Source organism: Bicyclus anynana, chromosome 11 (genome assembly GCF_947172395.1).
Source record: "Bicyclus anynana chromosome 11, ilBicAnyn1.1, whole genome shotgun sequence".
Classification (NCBI taxonomy): domain Eukaryota; kingdom Metazoa; phylum Arthropoda; class Insecta; order Lepidoptera; family Nymphalidae; genus Bicyclus; species Bicyclus anynana.
In genome coordinates, this window is record NC_069093.1 from 8,446,167 (window position 1) to 8,467,511 (window position 21,345).

General features: G+C 36.4%; 1 protein-coding gene across 1 annotated transcript; it reads right to left on the minus strand.

Annotated features, from left to right (window-relative positions):
* Positions 1-3,672: 3,672 nt before the first annotated feature.
* On the minus strand, positions 3,673-20,895 carry LOC112048153 (zinc carboxypeptidase A 1-like). The gene is made up of 11 exons (XM_052884438.1): positions 20,814-20,895; positions 19,080-19,412; positions 17,928-18,388; positions 17,675-17,843; positions 17,027-17,190; positions 12,379-12,532; positions 10,856-11,007; positions 9,407-9,463; positions 7,409-7,493; positions 4,857-4,972; positions 3,673-3,849 (listed from the first exon to the last, which is right to left on the minus strand). Exons 1-11 carry the CDS (start codon positions 20,893-20,895, stop codon positions 3,673-3,675), a joined length of 1,950 nt encoding a protein of 649 aa, XP_052740398.1.
* Between the last annotated feature and the right edge of the window lie 450 nt (positions 20,896-21,345).

A 21,345-nucleotide genomic window follows, 5' to 3' on the forward strand; every position in this document is an offset into this window, starting at 1 on the left:
ACCACCAGGTGGACTGACGACATTAAGCAAGTCGCAGGGATTCGCTGGATGCAGGTGGCTCAGTATCGTGATGTTTGGAAGTCCCTACAATAGGCCTATGTCCTGCAGTGGACGTCCATCGGCTGATATGATGATGATCTGGTAAGTAAATTTAAATTTAGTCAATGAAGTCTGCCTTTACTTTGGTCTATTATGATATTACAGGCAGGACAAGTGGAGTCTTTCCCGCTGATATTATAAAGCTGTTGTTTGTTTGTTTAGTTGAACGAGCTTATCTCAGGAACTACTAGTCCGATTTTAAAAGTATTTCAGTGTCAGATAGCCCATTTATCGAGGAAGGCTATATACTATCCCCATATTGTTATGGGAACAGAAACCAGGCGGGTGTAACCGCGCGGCGTCACATGCGTACACAACCAGTTATGCGTCAATTAAATGCAAGTATTTCTTTGTCAAGGTTCTAAAATAGAATCAATCAGAAGTCGGAACCACTAGGTTTTAGTGGTTCTGACTTCCGATTACCGATTTCGATTCCGATTACCACTAGGTCGTTTGCGTGGTAAAAATATATATTTTATAATTTAAATATCGACTATTATAGTCAAAGTCAGACAGCTCCAAATCCAGTAATATTCTTAGATTTATCTTATAAGATTGTATTCTAAAAATCCTCAGAGCATGTAATTACTAATTTTCTGTACACAATCATGCAAGAAATGTACTGTACCTAATCGTGTACATTAATTATAATTACCATACACTTACCATATTGTGTGAATGAATGTCAGTCTTTAACATAAACGACGCTTCTTTGTTCAAAGTACATAATAGAACAACCAGTTCAATTAATATTGTACTTACTAGCGGACGCCCTGCGATTTCAACCGCGTAGTTATCGTTCCTGTGGGCATATCGGAACAAAATATAACCCATGTTATACGCTGATAATGTATCTTTGTATTAGTGAATGAATTTTTAAAAACGGCTTAGAAGTTTAGCCGTGAAAGCGTAACAAACAAAGTCACTATCGTATTTGTAATGATTTTTTTGGAAATACTACGGTGTTCATTAAGTAGTGATTATGATCAAGATGCAATTATCTTTTATTAAATGATATTTTTTACAACGTAAGTTACCTTTTAGGCAATACACTTGGCGTATCTTTTTCCTTTTTTTTAGTCTTTGCAAGTTTGCCCTTGACAACATTCTCACCTGATGGTAAGTTATGATGCTATCTAAGATGGAAGCAGACTAACTTGTTAGGAGGACGATGAAAATCCACACCCCTTGCGGTTTCTTCACGACATCGTACCGGAACGCTAAATTGCTTGGCGGTACGTCTTTGTCGGTAGGGTAGCCACGTCCGAAGCCTCCCACCAGCCAGACCTAGACCAATTAAGAAAATCTCAATCTGACCAGCCGGGGATCGAACCCAGGACCTCCGTCATGTAAATCCACCATATCACTGCGCCACGGAGGCCATCAAACATAAAATTCCTTTTCTCTTCGATCAGGACGACCAGATCCTTTAAAAATCATGTACAGCAGCGATTACTGCGTTAAGCCGCGGAAAAATTACTAACACAATTCAAAGCCAGCATCTTCAATGGCAGCTATCGCAACTTTGGACTTTTGCGCGGTGGCATTATCTTGTTGGAATAAAACAATATTTGCTAGTTTTCCATGCCTTTTCTCGCGTATTTCATTACGTAATTTTATTATTAGTTCTGCATAAAAAATAATAGTGGCTCCATGACTGAGGTATTTGGTCATTGCTACCCTTGGCTATCCCCGAAAAAGAGCCCTTTTTCATAGGAGTTGGAGATGAGTCTCTTCTAAGTCATGGACTGTTCTTTCGTTTCAGGGTCTTCTGATCTGTCATTCCCATACATTTTTCTAGTTTTCGGAACGTTTGCGATCGTAGAAAGAGAATCGTCGTGCCACTTGGCTACAGGGGCTAGCTTGACCATTACGATCCTGCCCCTGACAGATCTTGATCACGTGACCTGTCGGTAGCAAATATCATTCCCATACATTTTTCTAGTTCTCGAAGAGTTTGCGATCGTAGAAAGAGAATCGTCGTGCCACTTGGCTACAGGGGCTAGCTTGACTATTACGATCCTGCCCCTGACAGATCTTGATCACGTGACCTGTCGGTAGCAAATGTCATTCCCATACATTTTTTAGTTGTTGAAGCGTTTGCGATCGCAGAAAGAAAATCGACGTGTCACTTGACTACATCCATAGTATGAATTGAGTCAAAAAGTGATTAGAATCTTGTTGAATTGTAATTTCATTGACTCTCTGTTACAACCATAGATTTAAGAGTAGGTAGAGGCGAAATAGAGATGAGATTGAAATTCACAGACTTTTAAAAACATCGTTACACAATAGCTCTACTGTTTGTAGCGTGAAGGTTTATATGTTTGCAATGCTACGGAAAGGAAATTTTTAGGTCACGAACTTGAGCAATTTTTTGATATTTATTGATAAAATGATAATGACTGTGATAATTATGATGAACATGATTATATATCTTCTTATCTTTTACGCGAATATTTTTGTAGGTAATATATAAATATTGAAAAATATTTATAACGGCTCTATCATTCTGTTATCAATGATAAGATCAATGATTAGGTTCGCTAGTCTGGACATTACAAAATTTGCTCACTTCTTTAATTAACACATTACCTCAGTCAATTGATAGTTTAAAATCATTGACCTCATAAAATAAAAGGACGCACTATCGTAGAAAATTTCACTTAAAAACTGGCTACTTTTGCTTTGATAGTTTTAGAATTATTGGTAAAGAAAATTATACCTAAAGGCCTTTAAATATAGTGCAATATTCAATAAAATCCCAAATTCAGAGAAAATTCAACCTTAAGGATTGAGTTTAAGGCTGAATTTGCAAATGAAATTACTTGAATTGAGTGCCAAGAAGTTGTGTTTGGCACTCATTTAGTGCGGGCGTTTTTTGGTCGCTGATTGTACATCCTATGATACTTTTTAATAGGAGATCGATGTTTTAACTGGAATGATTTCATCATCATTTTATACAAATATTTCAACTGGTATTGGTACAAATATTTAATTATCAAATAAGTCGCTGTTTGTAATTTTTCATGATATACCTACTTTTTATCATTGTTTCACGTAAAAAGTGCGCATTTTCTACTTTAGATTATGATATCAATAAAAACAAACAAACACAAAAAAGCTATTTAATGACGTATAATAAATATGAGCATTATAATTCAATATATAAACTTAAAAAGACAAGCGTAGGATAATAAATTTAGTTCGAAGGCTGAAGACATGCAATTACAATACACAAGTATGCAAAATGTAAACTAATTCTGAACATTAAAGTATTTTCCTGAAAAAAAAAATATTAGACGTTCAAAATACAGCATTTTTCTTTCGAATGCATCAGTTCTTTGACATCAAATAGAATAACTAACTCTAAAGCAAAAATAACACCAACAAGCCCAAAAACACGCGCCATACCCATTTGACAGCGTGCGGCGTTACATAAATAATGTTGTCTATAACTATAATAATTATTTGTACTATAATTATTTGTATACTATAATAACCTTTGTCACGAACATTATTTTAACAAACTCTTAGTTCTAAGCACCCATTTATGCGCCAGCTTCCAGTCATTTAGCCGTGTCCAAGTATTATTAAAACTACGAAGATACTCGTTGTTGCTATTGTCGATGGTGGTTTCAATCGCCATTCGCTTGCTCTTGTCATTGTTACAAGGGGCGGTCCCAGCGGCCCCTGCACGCTTTGTAGAAGTAAAGTATCCACCGCGGCGTATGCTTCATGGACAACACGCTGCAAAACAACAACAGTTCGTAAGGATAGATGTAACAAGATCCTTACATTAAAATGGAACACTAAAACAAAGCCCTCCAAGTTTTCCCTTTTAAGAAAATTTCACAACCTCCTTTCAATAAAGACACAGAATCGTGTGTTATTTTCATGCATTTAGCATGAAAATAACACACTGAGGTCGTAATTATCGCCACAAAACACGTGCTGGTGTAGAGGAATCTTGTCCGATATTTTAATGGTGGAGATGCGAGTCGCTTACTCGCTCGGCTCGTATCGATCCAGGAAGGGGCGTGGGGGCAGAAATTTGGGAAATCTTTGAAAGTTTCGCGTCTAATTGATGACGTCGCTTGACATCATCAAGATTTATTGGTATTTCGCGGATCATAACAAAATAAATCACTTATGTCCCAATTGTATTTGTAACTTTGTAGAATTGCGCTATTTTTTATCAAATTGGTGATCTGACATTAGTTGGTGATCTATCATAAGCCTTATCGTTAGCATGTCATCTTCTTAAGCATGTAAATCGATAATAGTTTAAAATCAGTAAGTAATTTATTTGATACAAATTAAACGTATCTATATATATACTTATAATAATCTGTAGAGAGGTCAATTCTGTACATGAAATATATTTCCAAAATAACTATCAGGGGGTGTAGTGATTAATACTGATGCCAAAAATGCAATCAGTAAAATTTTCGTCTCTCTGTAAGTTCGTTATAGAAACAAAAACTACTCGATGGATTTTAACGAAACTTGGTACAATTATTATTCATACTCCTGGACAGGTTATTGTATACTTTTCATCACCATACGATCAATAGGAGCAGAGCAGTGAAGGGAAATGTTGGGAAAACGGGAGAAGTTACTCCATTTTTACAGCGGTACTATACTGTAAGGGCTTGATTAAAGAGATCTAAGGGCGGACGAAGTCGCTGGCGTCCGCTAGTTGGTTAATAATGGTTATTTTTGGTTGAATAAGTACAATGATAAAATGTTACAACCTCTGTTACAAGTTTGGAATTGTGTGTATCCGTGGGACGGAACAGCATGACTGTGTATGTGTTGTCGATGCCAAGATGTCCGTCTACCCAATCTTCTATACCGCCAGCATACAGTGCTGAAAATTGCATTCATAAATTAGTACGAGTAAAGGTCCGTTTATATCTACAGACACAGTGCGTCACAGACAAGTAGCGTGGCAGACACCCACAGACAGCGTCTTTTCACACTGCCCACCAGGTAGCTAGAGACACGTAAAGTCCTCTTCATGAAAGAAGTCCCCCAGACGCGGCGGTAATGTCTTAATGGCGCTCATTGTTATTTGGAAATGGCAGTCTTTTTTTCATTTGTGTAAGACGCTGTCTTAGTTCAGGTTTCATGAAAAGGACTCTACTGACATGAACCGCACAGACACAATATTCTTTCCGTGAATACTGGCCAGGCGCGGCCTGTGTCTGTCAACGTCTGCGCGGCCGCGATAGATATAAATACGTTAATAAACATTGTATAGAAGAATATTACTTAGTCTGCCCGGCACGTGTCTGGTACACTAAAAGTCTGTAGATGTATACAGACCCTAATAAACAACAATGACAGACACGTGAAATGCCTTTACGCTTCTCTGAGGTGTAATATTTTTTTATTTTACCAAAAACAGCTTGCTAACTGCGTTTTAAATGGAATTAAAAAAGTTTTGCTAAAGAAATCACTTCACTGTACAAATAAATAGTTCTACCTTTCCTTATACTTAGTACACGAAAATCTGTGCTAGGACAGGGTATAACTACAGTGAATATGACATCACACCCATGGACTTCTAGGGTTTGAGTCTAGCGTTATTATAGTAAGTAGAAACTATAATAAAAATGTATATAAGAGTAAGCTGGATTTGTAGCTCAGAAGATGTAGGTACATAAGACTTAGAAACGTGTCTCCTATGCTAATGAAATAGTGAAGAAAATGCAAATTTAGATCGCAATTGATTCGCAAAGAACATTTCAAAATATAAGTTACTAGCGGACGCCCGCGACTTCGTCCGCGTAAATTTCGATCTCAACTTTACTACTACCCCTACCCTACCCTACCCCTACCCTACCACTACCCCAAACCTACCCTACCCAACCCCTACATCTACCCTACCCTTACCTTACCCTACCCCTAACCCACCCTACCCCTACCCTACCCCAAACCTACCCATACCTTACCTACCCCCATCCTACCCCTACCCCCATCCTACCCCTATCCTCCCCGTACCCTATCCCTTTCCTACCCCTGTCCCACCCGTACCCCTATCTCACGCCTATCCTACCCCTACCCTACCACTTCCCTATCCTACCCGTACCTCTACCTTACCACTACCCTACCTCTACCCCTACCCTACCACTACCCTAAACCCAGCCCTAAACCTACCCTACCCCTACACTACCCCTATACTTCCCTACCCGTACCCTACCCTACCCTGTAACTTCTCTATTTTACTCCTACCCTTAGCAAAATCGGTCCAGTCCTTCGAGAGTGGTGGTATGACCAAGAGAAATAGAGACTTCTATGCTAATAATATAAAGACGTAAAGTTCGTGTGGTTCTAGGAGGTAATCTCTGGATCTACTGGACCGATTTGGAAAATTGTTTTACCAATAGAAAGCTACGTTATTTGCGAGTGTCATAGGCTATGTTTGATCACTATATTCACACGGGAACGGGAACTACGTAAATGAAAGCGCCGGGCGTCATGTAGCGGAATTTCTGCGTCTTTTAGAAATTTTGTATTATCTCCGAAACTATTTAAGTAATTAACATACTGTAAAGGGCAAATCTTATCTCCATAATATCCTTGTGATTATTAAATAATTTATTTTAATAAGGATTAAAGTTTAGTTGTATAAATAATGACGTAAACCTAAGTATATAAAATTAATAATTTTTAAAACACAAAAGGTACTATATCTGCTAATATATAGAAGATAGATATATGGTGTCGCGGACTTTTTTGTAGAACTTTTAAAGATACATAAAGTCTCTGTATATTAATTTCAATTTTACACAATAGTTAAGGCAGCGCATGCGAATAAGTCTGTTTAAGAGGATTTTCAGTCCGACCTGTATGACAAAAACTGTGATAACTCGGCTAATATATATGATACCAATATAAAATATAGCCTATAGCACTCCCCGATAATGTAGCATTCTACTGGTGAAAGAATTTTTAAAATCGGACCAGCAGTTCCGAAGATTACCCCATTTAAAAAATGTGACAAACTTACAAACTTACAAACTTTACCTCTTTATAATATTAGTATAGATTTCAAATCTGTAAGACCTTTCCTGTACTGCCCCTGTAGTCGCATGGCATCTCGAGTCTCTTTCTACGATCGCAAATGCTTCGAAAACTAGTTAAAAGTATGGGAATGACATTTGCTATCGATAGGTCACGATGATCAAGATCTGTCTGGCAACAGGGGCAACACCGCAGCAGTGTAAGTAAAATGAATTGCGGAGGAATATGAGGGCAAAATTTAGAATATTGATAAACTAAAACAAAATAGTGGACTCACGCAGAAACTCTGACGTTTGTCCAGCGACGTACGGTCGTCCGCTGATGCTGTACGCAGCTGAAGCGGCTTGAGACGCGCGCTGCCTCTGAAATGTACCAACGCGAAAGATTTATTTGGATGTATGTTTGGATGTTTGTTACTCTATAACGCCGCTACTACTGAAGCGATTTAGCTAAAATTTGGAATGGAAATGGATTTTACTCTGGTTTAACAAATATTTTATCCCGAAAAATCCATGGTTTCCCGAGATTTGCGAAAACTGATGATTATGATGATATGAATGTTTGTTACTCTTTCACGCCTCAACTACTAAACCAAATTAGCTGAAATTTGGTATTAAGATATATTACAGCCTGGATTAACACATAGACTACTTTTTATCCCGGAAAATCCATGGTTTCCGAGGGATTTGTGAAAAACTAAATTCCAAGCGGACGAAGTCGCGGGCGTCCGCTAGTTATTTATAAATGATTTTCCTAGATAAGATGTACAGGGTGCTGGGGAGTATTTACCATACTCTTTACCGAAAATTAATTAAAAATGTTCAAGAAACATGTGTTTCTTAAATTAATATTTTCGGGATATTTATTTTGTAAATAGATCTTAAAATGTGTCCTTTATACGCATCGTCATAATTATGACGTAGCCAAGTTTTACGTAATTTAAAAATGCAAGGGCATGCAAGACGAGTGTTACATTTGGAATTATTTGAATTACTTTGTATGAAAACATTAAAAGTTTTTATTTTTTAGTTAAACAAATGTTAATTATGCACTTCAGCTCCTATAAGTGGACTCGTCAACACCTTGAAGTTATGGGAATACTCCCGAGCACCCTGTATATCGTTAATACATTCAGCTTCGGATCATACAGTTATGAGTCGTTTTATATTTTCCATTAAATTCTCATTCGCATTCCGGAGTTTGGAAATTGATGTTACAATCCGCGCCTCGGAGTCTCACCGTCGGCAAGCCAGAGAGATCCTTATATATAGAGTCAAATATTATCAGCCTAAGCCCACCAACCTGCATTATGCAGCGTGGTGGAGCTAAGCTCTAACGGCCATATTAATAAACATTTTCTTCAACGATAAGTGGACCTTTGATATTACTACTTTAAGTTCACTTAAAAGAAAGTTGAAGTTTAAATTCTAATCAAAGTTACCAAATATGACCATAAAAATGCCTCTTCTAAAAGGAGGGAGTCCTGGCCAACGATATTTTATTTTTACTATAGACATGTTACGCGCCTACAAAATCACCGCAAAGCGTGATTTGAATTCAGAAGCTCCGAAACTACTCCACTGAGCACACACATGTACAAATTTGTGTTTAGATACATTATACATCGTTCGATATCAACCCATATTCGGCTCACTGCTGAGCTCGAGTCTCCTCTCAGAATGAGAGGGGTTAGGCCAATAGTCCACCACGCTTGCCCAATGCGGATTGGCAGACTTCACACACGCAGCGAATAAGAAAATTCTCTGTTATGCAGGTTTCCTCACGATGTTTTCCTTCACCGTTCGTGACACGTGATATTTAATTTCTGAAAATACGCACAAATAAAAAGTTGGAGGTGCATGCCCCGCAGCGGATTTGAATCCAGACCCTCCGGAATCGGAGGCAGAGGTCATATCCACTGGGCTATCACGGCTCATCACATTATACATATATTTATGTATATACAGTTTTTACAGTTCCTGAACACACAACTCGACTTTGTAGACAATATTTCGTTATTATTTGCTTAAATAACTTTCGTTCTTTATTATGCGACTAAATCAAATTAAGACAATTAACCACCTTTGCTTGCCTCAGTTTCGACGCGTTAGTATATCTAATAGTTTATAATCTTTGGTCCTGGCACCATAATGAGCCGTTAAAATAGACTATGATGACACAATGCTTAAATGGTGAAACTTATGATGCTTGCTTGAACAATTATGTGTCAATGAGGAAAATAAGTATACTTTAAACGGTGTATTTAGATACTTACATATACATGATCGAAGGCACGTTTTTTCTTCGTGTGTGAATAAGGGTACATGACGCCCTATAAAACAAAAGGTATTAAGTAAATCGATCATAATAAAATTAAAACGATTAACATGTCTTAGATTATTTATCAATGGGTGAATGGATTCTCTTTTACTTTATATTTATTGTTGTCTTGAATGCGATATACTATGCAATTCTATTTGTCTTTGAAGATTTTTAAGATAAGTTCTGGCAAACAGAGTGCCTTTACACTAGAAAAGCTAAGTTTTATTGATAGTCCACGATCCGTAGAACATTTTTTACAACTGATTACTATGAAGTAAATTTTTAAAAATCAAAATCAAAAATCATTTATTTCAAGTAGGCTCAGTTTACAAGCACTTTTGACACGTCAGTTGACTATTTGTAAAGAGTCTACCACCGGTTCGGAAGGCAGGTTCTGCTGAGAAGAAACCGGCAAGAAACTCAACAGTTGCTCTTTTTAAAAAACATACAGTATCATAATTTACAATTGATGATAACATTACAATTTCTTTTGTGAGTAGCTTCAACTCGATGAGACGATCAACTTTTTTATTTACCAAGATCTTTGATTCTAGTAGCTAACGGAGTTACCAGGAAATAAAAATTTATTCAAAATAAATAATGAAAAGAAAATCGGTTGATTGTAAAGTCAGTTTACTGTCGATAGTTGAACGTGACAACGTCATAAGAAAAATGAAAATACTGTTGGAATCGTTGGTCAAAAGAAAATGTTCGTTTTTCTAAAATACTGTTTAATAATCTTCGTAGACCAACGACGCGAGGGAACGACGCATGACGTCACCTTTTTTCATAGGCGTATACAGCGGGTGGGCTGGGCCCACCCAAGAATGGTCCAGTGCTCCCCCTAGGATATTGGGCTACTGATTTGATATTCTATGAGAATTCAGAAATACTAATAATTTTACACAAAATGAAGAGAAAAGAGACGAGTGTGCTGCCGGCTCCATCGAATAAAATTTAAAAAAATCGTTCCTAAAAACAAAGTAGATGGTCCATTTCAGGTCCACTCTTGTACCCAGTATCATTAACATTTAAGAAATACAAAGATTTTATTAAAATCTAAATATGTGACTAATCTAACCAAAAAAAAAAAACCCCAAGTTTTTGAGTTATATCAAGATGGCGCCCTTGAAGCATGACAATTGACAGCAAACGTCAAATCGACTACTACATTGTAAACGTTATCAATCCGCCATTATTACCCCTAATAGTGTTGCATTTCTTGGGAGAGAATCTATATTATTTCGAAAGAATTAAAATTAAATTCGTAGATTTGTATAATCAAAAATAGTTAAAAAAATATATATTTTCTTTTATTTCCGCTAGGGTACAATGACTGGACCTGGGCTCCATACAATTTTGGACCATTTCCTTTAATGATTTCTATGTTCAATCAACTTACAAGCACGTCACCCTCTTTAAACGCAACAAACGCGTAGATCGGCACCCTCTGCTCGTGCAGGAAACGCGTGAGGGCCGCCGTCTCCGCCTCGCTGAGCTGGCGCGGGCCCGCGTACAGTGTGCCGCAGGGGTGCTCCATGCGAAGCTCCTCCGCTGATGATAACAACATTAGAAACGTGTCATCAGTATGTTATCGCCGCGTTGCAATGACTTGCGGTACGGACGGCTTCAGTGTGCTCGTGGCGTTCGAGCCGTCCACATCTCTTGTTGGGATAGGCGGGGAGAGTGACTTGAGTGGAAAACGGGAGTGTTAGATATCTGTCAAAGGCGTCTCTAACCCTACACACATCGTTCACAAGTGCGTGACTCCACTCAAGGTCATTTACAAGATTACAGTTTGATTTGTTAATTAAGTTGTCCTGACAAGTGTTGTGAATCATAACCTTTGTTCGACATTAGTTTTCTTATAAATAAATGTAATCACTTTTGAGTCTGCTAAAAAGTATCAACCCATAATCGGCTCACTGCTGAGCTCGAGTCTCCGCTCAGAATGAGAGGGGTTAGGCCAATAGTCCACCACGCTGGCCCAATGCGGATTGGCAGACTTCACACACGCAGATAATTAAGAAAATTCTCTGGTATGCAGGTTTCCTCACGATGTTTTCCTTCTGTTTGAGACACGTGTTATTTAAAACACAATACCCCCAATAAGTATCCCACGTTTTGAAATTTAACAGCTTAGCGCCATAAATTTCACGTCTGAGCGCGCCTTTAATATCGCTAAAATTCAAAAATGGTTGGCCGATTTGAATAATTTTGTTTACTGGCGGAGGCTAAGAGGTAGGAAATAAATAAGCTAGGAAAATACTCAACGGAACTTTACTCTTCGGCAGTTGCATATAAAATATAGATAGTTAGAGACCAGTGGCGAAGGATGGAATTTAGATAAAGGTAAGCCGTCCAGTGGCGTGCATAGGGGTTTTAACTAGCGTATGCACTATACATACAAATCGAACGAAGCGGAAAATTCCTATTGCAATTCAGATTGGTAACGAGTCCTCAGGGTAGGCAGCGCATCTATGACGTGCGCGCCACTGAAGCTTTGGCTGGTGGGAGGCTTCGGCCGTGGTCGATCGGTGGTCGGTCTTTGCCGGTAGGGTGGTAGTTACCAAAAGATGTAGCGCCAAGCGATTTAGCGTTGAGGTACAATGCCGTGTAGAAACCGAAAGGAGTGTGGATTTTCATCCTCCTCCTAACAAGTTAGCCCGCTTCCATCTTAGACTGCATCATCACTTATCATCAGGTGAGATTGTAGTCAAGGGCTAACTTGTAAAGAATAAAAAAAAATAATAAGCCGTCCCAAAGAGAAGGATTTCATACAGAGTTATACTCTGGTTTCTCATATATCTAGATACCCTACAATGAATGCGCATGGATTTTCAAAGGTAATCCGGCGGGACTCGAATTGCATGAACTCTTCGCCGCAGATAGTTACCTACTCTACAAAATGTTCAAAGATCTTACTAGGTATCCATTGGTATTCGAAGTTGCGATCCAAATTGACTCCGTAGCACGGCTGGATGGTGCATCTTATGCCGAACTCCTCACATGCCTCGCAAGAGTCGCGCCCTTTGCAGATGTCCCATGACTGGCGTAGATTCTTGGACCATTGTCTTCTCTATTACAACATAATTAAGTATCAAAATACTTGGACCTCGCTCACGAGATTACCCTCATGTGGAATGTTGAATCAACTATTATTGTCCCGATAGTTGTTTCAGTCATTGGTCATAAAGCGAAAAGCTTCGACCAACACCTTAAAAAGCTTTCACTTAAGAGCGCGCAGCGCTTCGGTACGATATGGATAAAATTCGAAGCGCAAACGAGACGCCGAATTATTACTTTCACGTGAGTGAAAAGCACGGAGCGATTGACGCGCGACGCAAATTATATGACGTGAGCGCCAAAACCATTTTTACCTAATTGCAAGTAAATTAAACAACATAACGAAAAACAAAATGGCCATGTTCAAGATATATACCTAATTTTCTATACAAAACAAAAATTTAAGAAAATAAGTTTGCTTTTCTTGAGATTGAAAGCAAAATGTGAGCAAAACATGTATTTTTCAAAAAAAATTAAACTATCGAGAAAAGTTTTACAAATTGTGTATTTTGTATAGTATATATATGTCATAACGAAGCTAACACTTTGAAATATCATTTACCCAAATATCAGGTTCCTAACTTTTCCAGAATCTGAGATCCAGAACCATTTGTGACCACCAAATTACATATTGCACACTCTTAACTGTTGGATCAAGTGTCGGATCCAGAAGACAGTGATTCTTGAGACGGCGCGTATTGTGAGAAGGTTCCTCACTCTGGAGCCCTAACCACCGGTTGCTTGAGCACTCAAATGTCCCGCAATTTTCATTACCAACTACCTACGTTTTTTAAGTTGTAGTAAGTGACTATAACTCTTTAAATAGCGATTGCTAATTAGCCGTTATAGTTTTCCTTGTAATTTTATTATATATCCTACGTGATTTTTATTACGTATCCATAAATAACCGTTTATAGATACGTAAATAATAAATAAACCAATAGTATTGGAAGAAGACCCCTCATATATTTTGAAGACCTGTCCAACGATATACTATGAGATAAACGAGTAAAAAAAAATATCCCCACTTTACATGTAGGGCAGTTACCCTAAAAAGATTTTTTTCAAGATTTTATTTTACGACTTTGTTCAAATTTTCGTAGTAATAGTCTCTGCGCTAAACCGCGGACGGACGGACGGACGGATGGACATACGCACATGACGAAACAATAAGGGTTCCTTGTAGACTACGGAACCCTAAAAAAGGGGTAAGCAGGTATAAAACGACCCCGATAATACGACAAGTGATTCATAGCCCAAACCATGCAATCCAATAAAAGTATCTATATATTATCACAAATTTGCTCGCACATGGCTCACACAACAATATTTTTATTATACCTACGTAAATAAAATGACAGCGATAATAAATAATAATCGACATAAGTAAAACGTGGACATTAATCTTATCGAAATTTTTTATCGATTTCTAACCATTTATTCATCACGTGCATAAATTAGTCTTGTAATTAATCGACATCTGGAAAACAGTGTTAAAAACTGATACTGCGAATAAAAACACGTGAGGTAGCTCATAAAAATACAACCGACTTCAAAACCTAAAAACGTACCCACTAAACTAAAAAGCGAAAAATAACATCATAATATGTTCTACCTGCTGATCAGTATGAAGGCGGTGCTAAGGCGGTGATGTATTAATTCAAGCCATGTGAGAATATCTTATAGATTTCGATTTTGCAGACAGTGTCGCGTCATGTGGTCCTGTCAGAAATGGCTTAAATGAATATTAATTAATAAATCATTAAAAAAAAAACTCAAGTTTCAAAGAGTTAAATAACTGACATGAGGGTCTATATTAATTGAAATTACTCCATTTTTATTAATCGGAATATCGGAACTGATTTTTTGAGAATCTTTAATTGTTTATAACTTTTGCAATTGTCATGTGCGGGTCTGAAATTTTTGCACATTTTTCTAGACGTCATGACGATTAGTATTTAACACTGTTTCCCAGATTTTGATTGGCCTATTAGTTTTCTTAACACTCTAGTATTAGTACAAAATTTCCTCAGCTTAACATCGTTAACGGTTGTAGGTTTTAATATTAATTGTAAAATAGCATCTTTTTTTTAAAATGCAGCTTTTATCCCTCTTTGTTTGAGCTTGTTTCAGTAAACAAACCGTTACTATTCACCGACTCTCCCATTCTCGTCTATGTATAATAGCTAAATGGCTAGTTGACACTTTTTTTAATGGTTTCAAATAGTTCATTATCGTTCTACTAAACTAAAAAAATCTATTTCTATTCTAAATTTCACCCAATTCGCTTCAGTAGTAGCGCCGTTAAAGAGTAACAAACATCCAAACAAATAAACATCCATACAAACTTTCGCGTTTATAATTTTAGAAGGAGTTTTCCGTGTTAGTTTATTTTACAAATAAATACAAAACTAATCAAGATTTATAAATATAATTAAGAAGATATTATACATATATTAGATTATATAAAATAATACGCCAGCGCCATCTTCGTTCATTCCAAACAGAATGTATTTAAATGTTTTCGTAATGTTCCTCACTTTTTGTCACACCTGCTAGTGGACGGACGTATTGCCTACCTTGCTAAATAATAATATTTTGGATAATAATATAGTGATCAGTTATATCCATCGAGTTGTTTTAATAGTATAAAACCCACAAACCAATATTCCGTCTATTCCACTCTATTATAGTCTTTATATTTTGGTGTTCGTTGTTGTTAGTCCTTGGTTTTATCCTAAGGGATGTTTTTTGAGTTTCGGAAAACCTTGCTTACGCCACAATAATCCTTATTTAGTTGCGTAGTTACTTTAAAACCAAGATATTCTTTATTACTAGATACTTTTTTTATTACACTTATTTGAACTTAAGGATAAACAAGATTAGTCACCTTTATAGCTGTATTGCAAGTTTATCCCGGTGTTATACAAACCGGAAATAATAAAAAAATATTCCAAATTTTATTGCAATAAATAACCTGTTGCGTATAGGTATATGTGTGTATGTAGCTTTATAAATTATACAGTCATATTATCTACCTATTCTTAGGTAGATTACCTACATTAAATTCTTCTTTTTGTAGGAAATTTGATGGAATCGACTGATTGACTTCTATTCATTAAAATCTCGTCGTTTTATCGTGGTATGTACCTACCTGTTTAAGTAATATTCGTAAAATTAGTTAGTCGGTTTTTTTGTTTTTATAATATTTTTTTTTTCGAACTTTTTAATTTCTTTAAGACAAAACTAATACAAAAAATATTATAAAAACGAAAAAAAAACCAACTGCGCGTAATGATGTTGATGAATGTTTTTATAACATTTTTTTACACAACAAAATAGTTAACCAAGAGTAACCAAGCTAAAAAGCCGAACTCTTTCTTGACAATATAATTATTAAAAAAATAAAACAAAATAGTTTAAAATTAATTAGTATATATTTACAAAAATCTGCTCCTATTTTTGCGGGGCTTTTGAGTTTTTGAGCAAACCATCCGTATTCGACCCTTGATCCAACAATCAAGTCAACAAATACTTTCAAGGTAGGTATTATTCTTTATACATTTATCACTATTGCTGATCATTATTCAGTTAAATTCGACTGATGACATGTATAAATAATGATTAAGATTACATTCCTTAATCACTGATAGCTTACCGATATAATCTACTAATCAATTAATTACCTACTAATTAGCCGAATAACTATTTTGCGGTTCAAACATGAAAGTTAATTAAGGAATTAAGAGATATTACATCTAATATTTTTCTATATCTCTCTAAAAACTAATTTAGATATTCAAAAAAAATATTTAATTTATTTATTGAAAATTTTTATTTCGTTGTGTACTAAAGAGATCACCATATCCTAAAGTGGACCCCAGAGGTTGATGGTACTGATTGGGGGTGAACAGGAACAATAAATAATAATGAGGATACCGAGGCTTTCAGATATTTTAAGAAAACTTTATGTTCTTTACTTATTACTTGTACCTACATACCTATTAACTTTTCAAACGTGTTATATTAGTAGAAATTTAATTAAATGAATAAGGAAATGAGAGTCGTTGGTATGAGCTCATTTTGGTAAAGGGATTTCTGGCCCAAAATATTTTGGAAGCCGTTGCACTACACGCCCTACACTATCAGCCGATGGACGTCCACTGCAGGACAATAGGCCTTTTGTAGGGACTTCCAAACATCACAATTCTGAGCTGCCTGCATCCAGCGAATTCCTGTGACTCGTTTGATGTCGTCAGTCCACCTGGTGAGGGGTCCACCAACACTGCACTTTGTAGTGCGGGGTCACCATTCCAGCACCTTGGAACCCCAATGTCCATCGGCGGCGTCACCAGAGAGTTTGGGCGAGCGTAGAAGCATCGCCTGATGGGGCCGGAAGGCAGAAGCAAAATATATGGGCGGAACGACTCTCTGAGGGCGTCTCCTCTGAGAGTCAGACCTCGGTCTTGCGGGCTGGTACATTTAGCTACCAGTGTATTGTACTTACATGTGGAAAGGTCATAGAATAATCATATCCATCAGGATTGAACACAGGTATGACCCAGAACCGGAATTTACTGAGCAAATCTGTGTGTGCATCACTGCGTTCAATTAGTTGGTAAAGCACGTACATCGCCGCGGTCACTGCGTGATGATCTCTGCCTTGAATGCCTGCAACAGCAATGTAGTATGTGTAACCTAATGATTTTATTATTCTTAGGCATTGTTTATTTAGGTATAAGGCTCCCACTGTAAACCAGCGCTGCAGCTAACTGCATCATTACGTTGAGTGGGAGTCCTTTATTTGGTCAGAGCGTTTTTCTTTTTCTTAGTTTTAAGTTTTAAAGACCAATAAAAATATTTTTCTTTCTTTCTTTCTAATTATTTCTGATTTTTCAATATATATAAGATACCTTTGCTTTCTTAGTTACTTATATTAAGCTTTTTTTATATTTTTTTCCATGTCTAGACTAATCTCTGTCTGTTTGTCGAGGCTAATATCACTGGTAAACAGAGGAGGTAATCGAGCAACATATAGGCGTTTATTTTCACTTCTTTTAGTTTTTTCTTTCGTTTCTTTTATTTTTTGTTTATTTTTTAATATTAGTATAGATAAATTACAAATAAAGGTAGTTACAAGACATTTAAACACTACCTGCCACGATCATAACAGTTTTCTTAGCGGAAACAATTTGACCGCTGCTCAAGTCATCAACTAACATCATATAAATTGGATTTTCCATTACTGTGTAATTGCCTTTAGTTATATCCAACCACTTCGCAACTGGGCTTTCTGCAGCCCACTGTTTCATTTGGGCAACTATCTGTAGGCGAAAAAATTTAGATATATTACTTACGTATATACAAAAATTTATGCCTAAGAAAATCGTGAATTATAGAAATAATACCTCATGTAAAGTTAATGGAGAGCTAAAGGACAATGGCCTTAATCTCAAGACATTACAAACCAAATTCTTTCTGTGATGTTCATTCACATTTGTTTTGGAAAACTCTTTCTTTGTCTCACTTGCATTATTGGTTTCATTTGTATAACTAAGTCTATAACTGTCACCATAATCCTCATATTCATCACTAACGCCAGATTGCTGGCTTTTATTATCTTTTTCTGATTCTTCGAAGTCAGTAGCATCTTCTGTCGAATTAAAATGGTTATCTGAAGTATCATCTCCAAAAACTCGTTTACGTTTTAGAGTAGTCTTCTGGTAAATATCATCATCGTTATCGTAGAGAACATCATTGACAGTTGCATCTAACTCTTTATCTACGGTTATATTGTCATCTATATTGAACTTTCTTGAAAGTTTCTCGTCGGATTTCACATCTTCCTCTAACGTAGTTCGCATTAATGCTGTTAAAGTACTTCGCGAAACAGAAATTTTGTTAAACGGCAAAAAGTTTACAAGCTCAGACGTTCTTATTGGTGATGTGATATCCAAAAACGGAGAAGTGCGCGTGGGACGTACTGTTGTTTTTAGTAACATCTGCAAAAAATCCGTTTGTAAAAATATATAAATAGATAAATCATATACGGATTATTTTTATTTATTTTTAAAAGTTCTTAAACAATTTATTTTTTGAATCTACTTAACAAAATGCATTAATACAGAAAAATCGACGCCCTGCGGTTTTCTTCCTCGCGTGTGAATACGGGGATAAGATACGTGGTTTTCTATTATTGATCAGTTCAGTTGATCTATAGGTTCCCCTACAACTTCACTTACCTCTTTTACCTCTTTATAATAATCATATTATGACATTAATAAACACTTTTGATGAATCTACTTTTATTTATTATTTTCGTATTAAAAAGAAACTCACAAATCGTTCAATGGTACGTGGAGTATGAGCGTTTGCACCTTTACGCCGTGTAAACGATACAGCTGGTATAGGAGCATACTGTCTGCTTATCGGATATCTATCATCATCCTCTGAATTTCGGTTGATGTTTATTTCAGTCCCTTACAACATTATTAAGGATTTAATTAAGGATAAAATTGTACAACAAAAATATGTTGGCTTTCTTATCTTAAATTACTTACCTATTTTATCTATTAGCTTTGGTTTTAATAAATGGTCATGTAATATTTTCTCCGTAATTGGTTCAACTGAAATACGAGTTGTGGGAGGCACAAAACGTGTATATTCTTTTAACATGTTCTCATAAACAGAATCTTTATTTGTAACCTGAACTCCTCTAATAATAATTTTATCTTGTCCCTGTGTTATAGGTTGAATATTAACAGCAGCTATATATTTTGACTCCGATGTTGGGATTACGTCATCTTCTAAAACTTTTACTATAAATTCAGGCTTTGTTTCTGGATTCGCATGCCAACGAGTGTATTCTGTATTAGCACGTTTTCTTCTAAATACTGTAAAATGTCCACAATTTTCTAAATAATTGATAAGTCTGAGAAGTCATTATTAAATAGAATAGAAGATAATTAAACTTCTGTAATATTCTTACTTGTTAAAGTACAAACATTGCAGGAGTCTTCTCCAGTGTTATTGTCTCTCGTACTCAAGACTAATCGTATAAAACTTAATATTACCAAAAAAATACTAAAATTCATGTTGATAAAATGCAGATGTTCGCCATATTTTGACAGTTAATTGCTGTTAAAATCCAATATAATCATATTGAGATGACGTAAAATCTGATTAAGAAAAAGATGATGAACAGCAAAAAGAGTTACAATATTTGTAAAATTCTATAATTTTTTTTGGTAAAGTTTTCTGATTTTTAATAGTGGTAACCTAAAGTGGTAACCATACCATTAACCAGTTACTGTTCGAGTGTTGTAGTTTCTCGATTGCGAAAACTATTATGAATTTGTTTTACAAGTAACTACTGTAAGTTTTTATATATTTAACTAATAATTCTCTGGAAACGAGCTAGTTAGATAAGATACCATATATCACAGATTTTCGGATTTGATAGGAACCTCTCGTTGGTTCGTACACCTAATAACTGCGCTGTTTATCCTCGCTAGGATTAAAAGAGTAATTAATCCTTCTTGGTATACATTACGACACGATTAACGTAATATTTTTATTGAATTTTTATCGTAGATACTATATTACTTATCACTAATATACTGTGTTACTTTTACATACACGTAGGTACGTACCTCTAAGTACGTTTACGTTTGTTCTAGCGTTTGAGTTTCCCTTTAGTTTGCGGAATGGTATTGTTTTTAAATCAGACCACAGTACGTGTGCACTTTGTCGACGTTTATTGGTAACTGCTTAGTTATTCATTCGTAAGATGCATAGATGCACCTTGGTTTACTTCATCATCGTTTATTCATGGTTTATAGATAATTGTAAAATTAGAACAACACGTTCAGAGAATGGGAGTGTTAACATGTTTGAAACGATTTTCTTAACCCTACACGCGTGGTCACAAGTTCCGGGCTCTGCTCGAAGTTTTCTCTCTAGCACACGATACCCAGATCGGCACTCGCCTGGTCCACGCATGGAATCGTAGACAGAGAAATACTAAGATCGTGCTAAGGTGCTAAGATGTTTCTGTCTGTTTCTCAATTGATGTAAACGTCAACTTTACGTCAATTGTTATTTTTTAATCATTCGCATATTTGTAATTTTTCCTTTTTAACCTAATGTTTGGATTTTAACAATGCTTTTACAATTAAAAGTATATTTGATAGCATTGCTATATTTTCTTGGTGCTTTGTTTATGATTTTATTTCCGCCGCGCAACTATGAACAGTAATTCAAGAATTCCTTATATATTACTAGTATCTTATTACTTAACACTGTACAGAACGCTGTATACAGTGCGACCGGCAGCAGCGACAGGGGTTGTAACTTCATTTTTGGTAAAGGAAACATCTTGAGCAGATCCCAAGACTTGACCTTGGGTGTAGGTTTAAAGTCTACCTGCCCGACATGTTTTCCATGTCCGTGTCAGAAAAGGGTTGACATCAAAAGCAGATCTAAAGAGCAAAACACGATTATTGAATGACTGACGGTCAGGTCTAACAATTACCACTAGGAATATTACCAATAAACCTTCGAGTGGAGAATGCCTTGTGTGAAATCCCGGTCTTGTGTCCATTGTATGTAGGGTTAAAGACGTATTTAAAAACTGGTTAACACTCCCCTTCTCCACTCAAGTCCTTCTCCCTGCCTATCCCAAAATAATCCAGCATAACGCGTGGAAGGATCGAACGTCAAGAATGAGCTAGTCCCCTATATAGCCAGCACTCGGCCTCCCCCTACTCACCACCTAAGTTACGGAACCTTTCATACTTTCTCTGCTCGTGAAGATACAAGCGGACC